Here is a 14,648-nt window from a genome sequence, read left to right on the forward strand (position 1 = left end):
AAAACATGGAACTACTTCATTAGAATAAATGAAAAATAAATTTAATACCTACAGGTATGATGTGATCACTGAAAACATACAATCTAACAGTTCTCTGAAGGAGAGATAGGCCCATGCTATAAAATTCAGATCAAAAATTAGATTTTAAACCCCTCAAAGGATATGTCCACACTGCACCTGGGATCATGATTCCTAGCTCAGCTAGACAGACATGCACTAGCTCTGCTTGAGCTAGCTTGCTAAAAGTAGTAGCATAGGTGAGGGTAGCATGGACTAGCTGCCTGAGCACAAATCTACCCACATATGTGGGTGGCTAGCCTGAGGCCTGGTCTACAGTACGCGGTTATTTCAGAATTCGCCGAGTTGCTTCAAAATAAAACTAATTCCATCCACATGACCAAACCAGTTTTTTCAATTTAAAGGGCTCTTTAATCTGATTTCTGTACTCCACCTCAGCAAGTGGAGTAGCGCTAAAATCGAGATTGCAGTTCTGGGTTACTGCAAGGGAGGAGTTGCACGGAGCAAGGAGGAGGAGTTTTTGGAGGATGAAGAGGAGGACAGTGCACAGGCGGCAAGTGGGAAATCTGTTTTCCCCCCTAGCCAGGAACTATTCTTAACGCTGGAGCCAATAGCCTCTCCCAAGGCAAGCTCCCGGACCGTGACCCTGTAGAAGGCACTTCTGGTGAGTGAGAGCTTGATTGGAGCCACGCGGTGGGGGGAAACCCAGCCACGCTGGGCAGTTTGCATTTAGTTTAAAGGGCTCATCTCTGCTCAGAGCCTCATTGGAGCCACATGGGGGGGCGCAGGGGGAGGATGTTGTGTGAAGCAATCATCCCAGAGAGCCTGCAGGGCCTCCTTTTATATGGCAAACCCACCAGGCATTGCTTGCTATGGTAAAGGGGGCCCAGCAGTTTGAAAGCATTGAAATGAATGTGGACGAAGCAGAACCCCATGTGCCCCTAGGGCTTACCATGCCTGCCTGCAAGCTGAATTCTGTTGCCCGGCCGCATGTGATGGCTTACTCACACCAAAGTGGCAGGCACTTCAGTATCAGAGGCAAAATGAGACCTTGTACAGAAAGAACATGTGCTGTGTACTATGAGTTGCCTGTTTCACTAAGAAAGGGTCCCCTTTGTTCTCTAAAATGTATATTTTAAAATACTACCCTCCCTTTTTCTCCTCCCGCAGCAGGTGCAAATGTTTCAACGCGGCCCCTATCTACTCCGTCCCAGAAGCTGGTCCAGATTAGAAGGCGGAAAAAACGAACTCGGGACGATATGTTTGCCAAGCTCATGCAGTCCTCCTGCACTGATAGGGCCCAGTTGAATGCGTGGAGGCAAACAATTGTGGAATCGCGTAAAGCGTTACATGAATATGAAGAGAGGAGGGACGTGTGCGATGAGAGCAGACAGGATGCTATGGTCAAGCTCATGGAAGAGGAAACTGACATGTTCCGCTGTATGGTGGATCTAATACAGGAAAGGCAACAAGACCACAGACTGCTGCTGCAGCCCCTGTATAACCGCCCTCCCTCCTCCCCAAGTTCCATAGCCTCCTCACCCAGATGCCCAAGAAACACGGGGGGGGGGGGTGAAGGGGGAGGCTACAGTGACCCACACAGTTAACCCCAGAGGATTGCACAAGCAGCAGAAAGTTGGCATATCCTAAATTTTGATTTGGTTTCTGGACTTGTCCTTCCCTCCTCCTCTACCACCCTAACCCAATACCCTCCCTCCCCCGTCTAGCTTCTGATTTCTCTGAATGTTTTGTGCAACAAATAATAAAGAATGTTTTTTAAACAACTGTGACTTTATTTCCTTTCATATATATAGGGGGTGGGTAACTTTAAGAGAAACAAACACAACTGTCACACCGTACCCTGGCCAGTCATGAAACTGGATTTCAAAGCTTCTCTGATGTGCAGCGCACCCTGCTGCGCTCTTCTAATCACCCTGTTATCTGGTTGTGCAAAATTGGCCACCAGGCGAGTTGCCTCAACCTCCCACCCTGCCATAAATATCTCCTCCTTACTCTCACAGATATTGTGGAGCACACAACAAAGAGCAATTACTGTTGGAATATTGGTTGTGCTGAGATCTAACTGAGTCAGTAAACTGTGCCAGTGCGCTTTCAAACATCCAAATGCACATTCTACCACCATTCTGCACTTGCTCAGCCTACAGTTGAATTGCTCCTTACTACTGTCCAGGGTTCCTGTGTATGGCTTCATGACCCGTGGCATTAAGGGATAGGCTGGGTCCCCGAGGATAACTATAGGCCTTTCAATATCCCCAAAAGTAATTTTCTGGTCTGGGAAGTAAGTTCCTTCCTGCAGCTGTTCAAACAGACCAGAGTTCCTGAAGATGTGACCATCATGCATCTTTCCCAGCCATCCCACGTTGATGTCGGTGAAATGTCCCTTGTGATCCACCAGTGCTTGCAGCACCATGGAAAAGTACCCCTTGCGGTTTATGTGCTGGCCGCCCCGGTGTTCCAGGGCCAAGATAGAAATATGCGTTCCATCTATCGCCCTGCCGCAGTTAGGGAACCCCAGCGCATTCAAACCATCCACAATGGTCTGCACATTTCCCAAAGTCACTACCCTTGATAGCAGCTGGTCAATGATTGTGTTGGCTACTTGCAGCACAGCAGCCCCCACAGGAGATTTGCCCACTCCAAACTGATTTCCGACTGACCGGTAGCTGTCAGGCATTGCAAGCTTCCACAGGGCTATGGCCACTCACTTCTCAACTGTGAGGGCTGCTCTCATTCTGGTGTCTTTGCACTTCAGGGCAGGGGACAGCAAGTCACAAAGTTCCATGAAAGTGGCCCTACGCATATGAAAGTTTCTTAGCCACTGGGAATCATCCCTACCTGCAACACTATGCGGTCCCACCAGTCAGTGCTTGTTTGCCGGGCCCAGAATCGGTGTTCCATGGCATGTACCTGGCCCAACACTACCATGATCTCCCAATCGCCATATGCTGTGCTTCTAGGAATGTCTGTATCCATGTCCTCATCACTATTGTAATCGCGCTGTCATCACTTCCTTGCCCAGTTTTGCAGGTACTGCACACACTGCTGGATAATGCAGACAACATGGAGAAGCTCGGAAGCGCGCCAATAGGGGGAGAGCAGAGTTGGTGGCGGAAGCTGTGCTGCTCGGTTCACAATGGCCGAGCACAGTTGGCAGCGGAAGCGTTCAATGGGGAAGAGAAAGAGTAGATAGTAGAGATTACATAGGAAGATGAGAGGAAATTAGAGGTGGATTCATAGTAGCAGGAGAGCAGCGGTGCACCGTCTGCTGAAAGCAGTATGGCGTCTGCACGCCAACAAGGCATGAAATGATTTTCTGCCATAGCTTTCACGAAGGGAGGAGCAACTGATGACACACACCCCGAAACACCTGTGAGAATGTTTTTGCCCCATCATGAACAGGGAGCTTAATCCAGAATTCCAATGGGCAGCGGGGACTGCGGGAACTGTGGGATAGCTACCCACAGTGCACCGCTCCGACATTCGATGCTAGCCTTGGTACTGTGGACACACTTGGTCGAATCCATGCACTTTAGTGGGGACACAGAAGACCGAATGTGTAAAATAGCTTCCGAAAATTTGAACAGAATAATTTGGAAATAATTTCATACTGTAGACATATCCTGAGCCACTGCCTATGTTACCATGGACTACATTGCTGTTTTTAGTGTGCTAGTGTAACCTCCACAGACTCCAACAGCAGGCAGGATTGAACCAGGGACCTCTGGAGCTTAGTGCATGAGCCTCTACCACATGAGCTGAAAGCCAAGTAGCTATTAGCTAAGGCTGTAGAGCAAACTCATTAATTTCTCTCGCTCTCTCTAAGTGGTCTCAGTGCCACTAGATGGGAAAGAACACCACATCCAGGAAGTGTGTTGAGTTACACTAGCTTAAGCAAAGCTAGCATGTCTGTCTACCCATTCTGGGAAGCATGCTCTCAGCTGCAGTGTAGACATACCCAAAATTTAGGAGTGTTAAGAGCCAGGATTTGGGGTTGACCTTCAAAAAGGAAGGGGCACCTTCCAAAATTCACATCTAGAACTGGGTTTGTATTCTGATCAAGTAGTGTTCAATTCATGATTTTGTTTTAGGCCCATCTCTTCTATGAACACTAGAAGCAACAACACTGGTAAAGTCAAAATAAACAGATAGTGAGTTCGTAAATAACAACATATTCAGCCATAAATGCATTATTTATTATTAATTATTATTATTATTTTGAGCATGTTGCAATTCAGAATTGTGGGAAAGGGAAGGTGTTAAGATTTTTCTCTGACAGCAGTTAAAAGCCAGAAAGAGGATGTAATGACTATTACTAATGACAGCTGATGGAAATTCTCTTGTAGGTTTCTCAGTAGGTAGAGCCTTGGGATCCAAAGGTTCCTGGATCAGTATTCTCCAAAAGATTATGCATCAAATGTCAATGGGAGGCCTGCATACACAGGAAGAACTAAATAATGGATGTGAATTGTTCAGTGAAGACAGAGCCAAGATGACAATTTTTTCCATGGGTTTAGTATTGTGGAGGTGCAGTAATGGGACACAAAATGCATGGTGGTGTGAAAGAGGTGTCTGTTTTGTTTAAAAAGTGATGAGAAAATATAAATTTTAATAAATATTGATCCTGAAACAGATTTTACACAAGTATTAACTATGATTAATACACTTATACAAATCACCAAACAAAAATTGTTTTCCTAAATGCTACTACATATGCCGCATCCTGTGAATGCACGTATCAAATTCAGAAAACCATGGTATAGCTCTAAATTTCTGCTTTATTTACAGTTCAATTATGCAAAACTGTTAAGAATTCCTAGTAGGGTTGCAATGTGTTGTTCACATTAGACCTATTTAATCTCCACTGATGTTTTGAATCTATTGTTTTGACAAAAAGAAAAGGAGTACTTGTGGCACCTTAGAGACTAACACATTTATTAGAGCATAAGCTTTCGTGAGCTACAGCTCACTTCATCGGATGCATTTGAAGTGAGCTGTAGCTCACAAAAGCTTATGCTCTAATAAATTTGTTAGTCTCTAAGGTGCCACAAGTACTCCTTTTCTTTTTGCGAATACAGACTAACACGGCTGCTACTCTGAAACCTGTCATTGTTTTGACAGTTCTCCATAATAATTACAGTACCTTCATCTTTATAAAATACAAATAAAACAAATCAGCATGAATCTGAAGAAGCAGCATAGTCACTGTTTCAGAGTAGCAGCTGTGTTAGTCTGTCTTCACAAAAAAGAAAAGGAGTACTTGTGGCACCTTAGAGAGTAACAAATTTATTTGAGCATAAGCTTTCGTGAGCTACAGCCCACTTCATCGGATGCATTTGGTGGAAAATACAGTGCGGAGATTTATATACACACACAGAGAACATGAAACAATGGGTTTTATCATACACACTATAAGGAGAGTGATCACTTAAGATGAGCTATTACCAGCAGAAAGGAGTGGGGGAAGGAGGAAAACCTTTTGTGGTGATAATCAAGGTGCACTGTGAATCCTAGATTATGCATAAAGCTGCACTACAGTGCGTCCATCATTTTCATTCTCAGCAAGCCACCTTGAAGGAAAAATATAAAAACCCCTAATTGGTACATTAGGTACAGTATATCTGAAACCCAACAGACAGACAAGGAATAAGGGCCTGCTTCTGCTCCTTCTGATTTCAATGAGAAATTTGGCATTGACTTTAACAGGAGCAGAAGTGAGCCAAAAGAAAAAAAGCACTGTATAGATAAGCTACAAATGGATGATTTCACTGAGGGGCACAAATCTTGGTCATTTTAGATTAAGAAAAAATATTTTAACAGATTATTGTACATCATATCATATTCCTAGGGCTAAGAATGATACTATTTAAATCTGATGCTTCTTTATTGGCCCATAGACATCCCCCCGCACCCTGATTTCCACAACAGCCCAGTTCTTCTCCAGTAAAGCCAGTGGAAGCTTTGCCACTGACTTCAGTGGAAACAGGACTGGATCCAAAAGTTAAAATGTACAGATGAAATACTAATGTTAATACATACTACTTTATAGGTAGCAATTTTTGTCTTCAAAAAGCTTTAAAAATAACTAAGACTTTCAACCCTTCTGTGAAGTATGTTGGATGGGCTAGATTCTCTTGGGTGATCTGGCCCCTTTGTTGCTCTGGTATAGCAAAGGTGCTGGAATTCCCAGGGGGCAAAAAAGGGGTGTTACCAGCTGCTGTGGAGACAATTAATCACCAGTTACTCATGCAGCTGTGTCAGGGAGTAGAATGGGACTTAGCTGGAGTGCTATTAAGCTCCTTCTAATATTGGCTGGTGTAATGGCTGCTGGGAGCCATAGACCTGACTCTGCTGTAAAACGTCAGGGCCAACACCAACCTCATAATCAGGATACTACAATCAGCCCAGTAGATGACGGACACAGTCAGAATCTGGTCCTATACCTATATACAAAATCCATCCATGTTTCTTTAGTACACCCATCACCATGGTATCTTATTTTATATAAGGAATAACTGGAAAAGAGAGAGTAAGACTAACCTTTTTTACAAGTCTCCACTAATTTTGGATGCTCAACTTGAAACACCTAGGACTTTTTCACAACTACTGGGAACTCACAACTCCAGCCAAAGTCAATGGGAGTTAGAGGTGCTCAACACTTCTGATAATTAGACCCTAGAAGTCTGAAGCTAAATATCCAAAAGACCAAGACATCTAAAATCACAGGATATTTTGAATTTTTTGGCCTTAGTGACTTGCCCAAGTTCACAGAAGTATTTAGAGTCAGGATCAGAATCGGACTTTCTTGGTTCCCAAACCTGTTTTTGGACCACTACACTATAACCCTCTCTCTAAAAGCAGTAAACTTGTCTAATTTTTATACTTCTTTGTTCTGAGACTACATTAAAATTATATTTTGCATCTAGAAATGGAGGAACACATAAACATAAATCTTTACTAGTGTTTAATTTGAAGCTCTATATAAAGGCTAAGAATTCAGTGTATTGCAGGGAATATCACACTAAAGTTATCATTCAGTTATAATTTCAATTCTGAGAAACAAGCGTATGGCTTCAATTTATCTGACACATATTTATGAATAGCTGTGAATTATCAGTATGTCATTAATACTTAAGGTTTAGGATGGGTTTCTGCTTGTACAGTACTAGTCTTAACCAATCCCTTCACTGCTTTTTCAGATCAATCCCATAATTAGTTTTATGATTTTCTGTGAGTCCCACTTGCATGAAAAAGCCTTCCTTTTAGCTTTAACCTTGTATGGCTAAATAAATCTCATGGCCCCTCTTCCAAACAGATAAATAGACCCTGAAACTGAATGTTTTTAAAAAAGCAATTGTGAAAATATAAAGTACAGTTTGCAGTACATGTTATTAAGAAAATAGCATCCCAGATAATGAAGACATTTAATGTATTGGCTTACAGACCTGCTGCAGTTGAAGCAATACACTTCATTTGTAGATGCATCTGTGATTTCTACTTTTTCCAGAAACCAGCCACTTGCTATAGAAGGGAAAAAAGAGAGCAAGCAGACATTTAATGTAACTCAAATGCAAACAAAGTATAAAAAAAAAGTTTCATTTTCCAGTCCTTCTGTGATTCAGCACCATTACATGTATCCAATATAAATAACAAAACTGAAACACAGACAATCCAAGTTATTAACAAGTCTTCTTCATTTTTAAAGAACATTCCCTTGATGTTTTTGACAGAAAATAAAAAGGTAAGCTTTGATTACATCTAAAATCATTTTTTCAGCACTGAAAGGAGCAGTTAGTAAGTTAAATGAAGCAGAGTGCACAGCCATATGGCACAAATTCTTGAAATTAGATTTTGCTGGTTTTTTCCAGTGTGAAATGTTATCTAAGAACATACTACATGGCTAATGTATTTTGATCTACATTAGCTTCCAAAGTAATAATAAAAAAAAACCTGAGAGAATTTGTAAGTAGAAACAATCCTTAAGGAAATACAATGCTCTTAATAAAGCAATGGGAAAACAAGGCTTTTTGGCTTTTTTTTTTCTTTTTAATGAATTTATTTAGATTTGTGCAAACTAACTGACGAGTATGAATGTTAGGTCTAATTCAGAAAATCACCCTATTCAGGAGAACTCTCAAAGATGTGGTTAACTTTAAGCATGTGCATAAGTTCTACTGAAGTCTATGGAACTTCAGTGGAGGCCTATAGCAACAGAAGGCAATTAGGGAGTTCATGATCTTCAGAGGTGAAGAACTCTACACATAAGACTTTGAACAAACATCTTTCAAGTTTTCATTATGGAAGTTTTCATCTTTAAACAAATTGGTGCCTTTTGGGAATGTTTTGCCAAATTGAGAAATATTTGTGATCCTGCTCCACAGTTGATTTATGCCACAGCGCTCCTTGTTTCATTTAATATTACAGTGTGAACACTGTTTTTACTGTAGTGAATACATCATTACTGTCTTGATGTTTGTTCTTTAGAAGTTGGGTTTGACTGTAGAAGTATTTCATGTATGCACTTGGAAGCCAAATAGAAAAAATACTATTATTTGTTGAAATTGTATATGGGTGTCTCTGTGCATAATTTGTAAGTTTTGGGAATAAGATACAATTTTATAATCCTTTAATCTGATTTGCAGAACCATGGACAGGAGTATAAAACAGGACAAAAAATCCTTCACAAAATATTTTGCAGAATCTCACCTATTTGCATAAAAAGGTCAAAGCTTGCCAAAGTTTCTTATTGCTCATGAATGGTTATTAACTGATAATTATGTAGAACCTAGGATATAAGGATGCCCACATTCTCAGTCTCTAGTTCCCAAGAGTCACTTATAGAAATAGTGAAGTACTTTTGGTACTCTTCTAATTACATCTTCTGAATTGTTTCATATATCACAGACACTACTCATAAGATATGACATTTCATGGAAATCTCTGTGACTCGTGCACTTTATTAGTGATTATTAAAAATCTCTCTCTCTGTCACACACACACACACACACACACACACACACACACACACACAGAGGAAGGCATTGCCGCTATCCTGAAGAGTTTACAGACTAGGGCTTTACTGTGATCCAGGGAACTCCAATTGACTTCAGTGAGAGTTCCATGCTTGGGGGGCTTGTTGAATCACGGTATATATTAGACAACATCAACAAATGTAAAACAGAACACTGTGTCGCATTTATGTTAAAGGAGAGTGTGGGGGTTACAGATAATGTGTAGCAGAAAGGAAGTGTTTTCTTTGGGGTGGGAATAGTCTTTTTGTTCTGTGTTTGTACAGCGCCTAGCACAATGGGGTCCTGGGCCAGGTCTGGGGCTCCTAGACACTATGGTAATATATGTAATAATAATAATCATAAGTGTTGCTTGAAGAGAGTTTTAGGGAGAGATTTGAAGGACGAAGTGAGGGAGTTAGGTGGGATGACAACACAGCGACTGTTCAGAGCATAGGGGTCAGCACTATCAAATGTGGCGTAAGGTGCAAGGACCCAGAGAGGAAAGATAGTCTTGTTGTGGAGGTGCTGGATTGGGATTCAGAAGACGTGGATTCAATTCCTGGCTCTGCTATGGACTTCTGTGTGACCCTCTGTGAATTTCCCAGGACCTTAGTTCCCCATCTGTAAAATGAGGATAATAATCCTTCCTTTCCTTTGCCAGACTTGTCTATTTAGACTAAATTATTTAGGAAAGGAATAATTTCTTACTATGTGTGTGTATTCAGCAGCGAGCACAATAGTACCCCAAGTTCTGTTGGAGTCTCTAAGCACCACTGTAACATTATGATTATTATTATTAATATTAAATAAAAAGGAGCATTAAGATGAAAGGTTGAGGGAGAAAATAAACAGAAGGAGGGGGAGTAGTGGGATTTTATTTATTATAGATATTTTAATAGATACTTTTTTTAAAAAATTCCAAATTAGCCATCAGCCCACTCTGATGAACAATCATTGCAAAATTTCTAGGTCATACAGCTTCCAAAAGACAATGATACAATGTTGTGTGGGTTGTGACAAAGTTAGCAAAAAATTGTCCAACCTTGGAGTCAGCAGGACCTGCCATCATCACAGATTTGTCAGTGCTTCCTAGTTATGATAAACTTGTGACCTCTTCTAATGGCCCACGTTGTCAAATAAATGTGAATTTTATTTGGCTTTTTAATTAAAGCATTGGGATCAATATCAATTGATTTTTGTCACATCAGATAAGAGAGTTTTAGCTGAGTGATCTGACCAGAATATCTCAGTACAGATTTCTTAGATTCAAGCTATAGGTTGTTCTCTGATTCCAATTTTATATTTCTAGTGTACTTTTTTTTTCACTAGGACTGTTAACTCAAACAATATAAGTTCAAGACAGTATATCCTGGGAGTATTACTTCTTTTGCTTTGTTAACGTCTGGTCTTATGGAATACTAATGTTGCATAGTTAAATATGGCTTGGTGTTCTCTCTGGTGCTACATGTTGTCTTCAATTCAAACTTCTAAACAAACCAATTCTTACAGTCTCTCTCTTTGATTTTTTAGATAATGCGCCAAAATATACAAATGTTTCAATCTAGTCTTTACTTTTAGGGCTTAATCCTGCAGTATTTAGTAGGAGTTTGGGGTGAATAATGACTGCAGGATCAGACATTGAGAGATGCAAAAGTATGCCAATGTGATACGTTTGTTTTATAAACAATGGGCTAGATCCTCAGCTAGTGTAAATCAGTGTGACTCCATTGCTACATGGATTTACTCCAGCTAAGGAGCAAGCTCTATATCAGTTGCAATGAGGTTACAGGCATTTCCAAATGTCAAGCAGATCCTTAAAATCTATATTCTGCTTACAAACATATTGAAAACATATAGAGAGTACTTACCAAATTCTTTCCCATCATGGCCAATTTCAATTGAACGCAGGCTTCCTAAACTCTTTGTTTTAATCCTGAATATGTCAATCTTCAAAATTGAAAAAGAGGCAGCTATTAAAATATAACAAGTAAAAGTCTGTAAAGTAGCCTGCTTGCCTAGCTCATTTTTGAGACCGTTCAAATGTAACCGAATGGAAGAAAACTAGATGGCTGACAATATAAATGCATTACTACTACTAATGTAGGTCTTTTGGTATAGGCTTTGTGTTGCTAGTCTTCCTTCAGTTTTACATGAAAGATGTACTACTCAAGTTATATTCGAATGATTCTTATCCTTTTATTGGTTTCCACACACAAGAGAGATGTTTCTGCTTGGTACATTATGAATTGCCAAGCAGATAAAGTAATAATACCTTTTATTATTTTTGGTTTATGATACACAAACATGCCTCTGAGAATATAAAGATAAGTGATTTTTATTCTGTTTCCTGTCAGACCTCTCAAATGCTCCACATTTTGGTTCAAAATATGTGTTTGTTTCATATATCATAGGAAGAACAAACAACAACTTTTTTCATTTAGGCATTTCTCCAAGAAATCAAAAGGCAACCATGGCACCCATCTTCAGGGAATGCGGTTGGATTGCTCCAAGGTTTTCCATCTATCTGCCCCCATGTCCCAGTGGACCATGACAGCTGGTGAATGTTAGAATCTGCTTGCTCCTGCAGATTTAGTTTCTCTTTGCTCCTTCTGCCTGCAGCAACACCTTTTCCCACCTCCACTAACCCTCTGCCCATGGAGGATGCCATATGGGTGAAGATCCACCAGAAGACATTGGCAGGCAGCATGGCCAGAGCTACTCAGGAGCAACTGTAAGTGAAGAAGGTTTGGGATGGTTGGGAGTTCAGCTATGGAGTATGAGATAATGATTTAGGACTCAAGAGTAAAATGCCCAGACTAGACTCAGTCATCACCTGTCAAGAGTCATTAAGGAGAAAATCGGAGGAGGGAAGATAGTCTATTTCCTGTTTCATGGGAAGCTCCAAGGCCAGGCATGATCAGCAGGACACCACCAAACAGTTCAAGGTAGTCTTGGGTGGACAACTGGATCTATGCTTATGTGGTATTTGCCAGTGTAATGTGTTAAAAAAAGGTGGTGGTGGGGGGGAGAGGAAAGAATATTTTATTCATGTATTTGGTCATGATGCAGATATTTTGTGGCTATGACATGACATGGATTTTCAGCTTACTGTAGCCAAGCACCTGACAATGTTCTGGAGTAGAAGGACATCAGACTCTGACCGGAATGCATGCTGTCCTTTTATCTGGTTATATGGCTATACCACATTTGTGGCTGACAGGACTCTTTACAGTGCCAGCTTCCATAAAAAATGTGAATGCTGGAATTTAGTAGGGTAGTATACTTCGACCCAGTATGCAAATGCAAGCACTAGTGTTCCAGGTTTGCACAGCAGCAACACACACACAAACACACTTTGTATTTGCATGATGCCAGTAGAAAAGTGGGTTCATTCAGATGCCACAGCAATGGGCCTAAGAAACAGAAAGGCCCCAGAGGCACTTAGAGTCACTTAAAGTAAGAGATTCTTCACTTCTATTAGAATAGAAGTCCTGGAATAGCTACTTTATCACATGATCATTCTGGTGAGAAGGTTAAAATGTAGGACTGTGTTTGTTTTGGTGGTTTGATGAGATTTTTTTTGGAGACTTTATCAAGGGTTTAATATACAATTTCTAGCCAAACACTTAAAGATGGCTGAGCTCATGTCTCATGTAGTGACTTGGAAAACAACAGGAGGCTATAGTTCCTTAAAAGTCCTGACCATGAATGACCTGTCCAATCTGGAGACAAACACATCATATAACATAGACTCTGCAGTGCTTACCTTTCCTCTTTCAAAAGGGTCTTGTTGTTGCAGTGGTTTAGAGAGCTGAACTAACTCAGATGAGTCCTCATCCCCAAATAAAATTACATGCACATTGGCATCAGTTCCTGCTCCCTTCTTGTCACCAGTATACACTTTAATTATATAGTCTACCAGACTTGTCGGGGGGCTTTTTTCCTTATTTAAAGCATGATCTATTTCATTTTTGAGTTTAAGTCCTTTCCTGCTAACAAAAGATACTGGGATCTCTCTCCTTATTTCAGGTTCCTGGGCATCCAGAGAGAACACTCTGCAAGGCAAAACCATATACAGTAATGTGAAACTGTAGTATATCTTAAATTAGAAAAACATGAATTTCTATCTGAGTGCTAAAGAGAGACTCTAGCATGGATATTTTTGCTAAATACCCAGCAATTAACATACTATGTAACAAAAGTCGCTTTTGATCAATTGCCTGATTGATGTTTTTAAGATTAGCTTAAAAAGACCAAGCTTACTCATTCACTTCAAATATGTAGACAGGTTCTTGTTTTAGTGCTTCCTTCAAATGTAAAGTTTTAACATCCAGTTTGCAGTCTACAAAGAGAAAAAATAAAATTAAGATATTCAATTGTACAGCCAGGATTTATGTGGAATCTGGCAATGATATAGTTACAGTATTCTTATTGTACTAAAAATATAGCTTCTTAGTCAATCAAAATACAACTAAAGTGCCCGCTTCACAAGTTTTGCACCATTATAGCTTCCCCTATTGAAATGATCTAATTGCAGGATTTCCATTCTAAATGTCAACTTTCAAGTTTAGGGCAAGATTGTTCTCTGATCCTAGGCAGATTTGAAAAGGCATCGGGCCCTCCCCATCCCCTGGATAGGCCATGCAGGTCTGACTCTGAGCATGACTGGGTGGTGGTGGGGGAGCAAGAGTTGTGCATCTGATACTCTCCCTGCAGGTAGTGGTTGAGGAGAGCTCCTTCGTACAACAGCTAGAGGTATTGGCCAGACAAGAGGGGTGAAATGAGCTGCATCCCAAAAGGGGATATTGCAACTTACTTCCCACCCAGCACAAAAGGGGAGAAGAGGAAGGATTGAACTCTGAGTCACAATTCCTTCCCAGGGCTCCTGCAGCTACATAATGCCCATTATTCAGGCTGAGTTTATTGGCTCTATTTAGCTTTTAATGATTAAAATATATTTTCCTCCCTTTGCCCTAGTTCGGTAAATTAGGAATCCCAACAGCTTTAATGATCTTAATAAAGCCACTAAGCACTTAGTCCATGGATGATTTTATAAACGTAGCCCAAGGAAGATGATAAACTTGAGGGACCAATTTGACCACCCTTACTCACGGCACTTATTACTTTACTACATGAGTAGTCCCTCTGAAATCAGTGATACTACTATAAATCAGTAAGGGTGGCAGAATCTGGTCATACTTAAGCTTGACACTGCCTCTCTGAAATGTGTATTACAACACACATTTAAGCGATGAGAGATTTCAAGCCTTTTGTGCAAGATCACAGTCAGTCAATGGCTGTCGGGAATAAAACCCAAGAGTCCACACAGACAGTTTACTGATTAACTTCTAGACAGTCTGACTCCTTCAAAATGAAAAATAAATTATACAGATAATTATGAAAAATAAAGTCTCCTGCTTTACCCCAGAATCTTGCATTGCCAAACAGTATTTTCAGACATGCTTGAAAAAACCTTTTCTCTTTTGTTTTGCCTGTCACCCTTTGGCACAGTTTTAGTGGACACATTCAGTGATTTAGAACAGTCAGTCCCACGGATACTCTGAGCTGTTCAACAACTTTTATTATTGAGATGGAATGCAA

At 40.5% G+C, this 14,648-nt stretch overlaps 1 protein-coding gene across 1 annotated transcript in view; it reads right to left on the minus strand.

Moving 5' to 3' along the window:
• Nucleotides 1-5,470: 5,470 nt before the first annotated feature.
• Nucleotides 5,471-14,648, minus strand: part of RP1 (RP1 axonemal microtubule associated) — a 264,400-nt gene continuing 255,222 nt past the window's right edge. Inside the window, exons 54-58 of the mRNA XM_043507860.1 lie at nt 13,311-13,389; nt 12,814-13,102; nt 10,916-10,994; nt 7,482-7,557; nt 5,471-5,606 (exon numbers count right to left, since the gene is read on the minus strand). Of these exons, the coding sequence (XP_043363795.1) occupies nt 5,552-5,606; nt 7,482-7,557; nt 10,916-10,994; nt 12,814-13,102; nt 13,311-13,389 (578 nt within the window). The 3' untranslated portion in view covers nt 5,471-5,551. The remainder of the gene's footprint in view (nt 5,607-7,481; nt 7,558-10,915; nt 10,995-12,813; nt 13,103-13,310; nt 13,390-14,648) is intronic.

The sequence above is a fragment of the Dermochelys coriacea genome, chromosome 2, assembly GCF_009764565.3.
Source record: "Dermochelys coriacea isolate rDerCor1 chromosome 2, rDerCor1.pri.v4, whole genome shotgun sequence".
Taxonomy (NCBI): Eukaryota; Metazoa; Chordata; order Testudines; family Dermochelyidae; genus Dermochelys; species Dermochelys coriacea.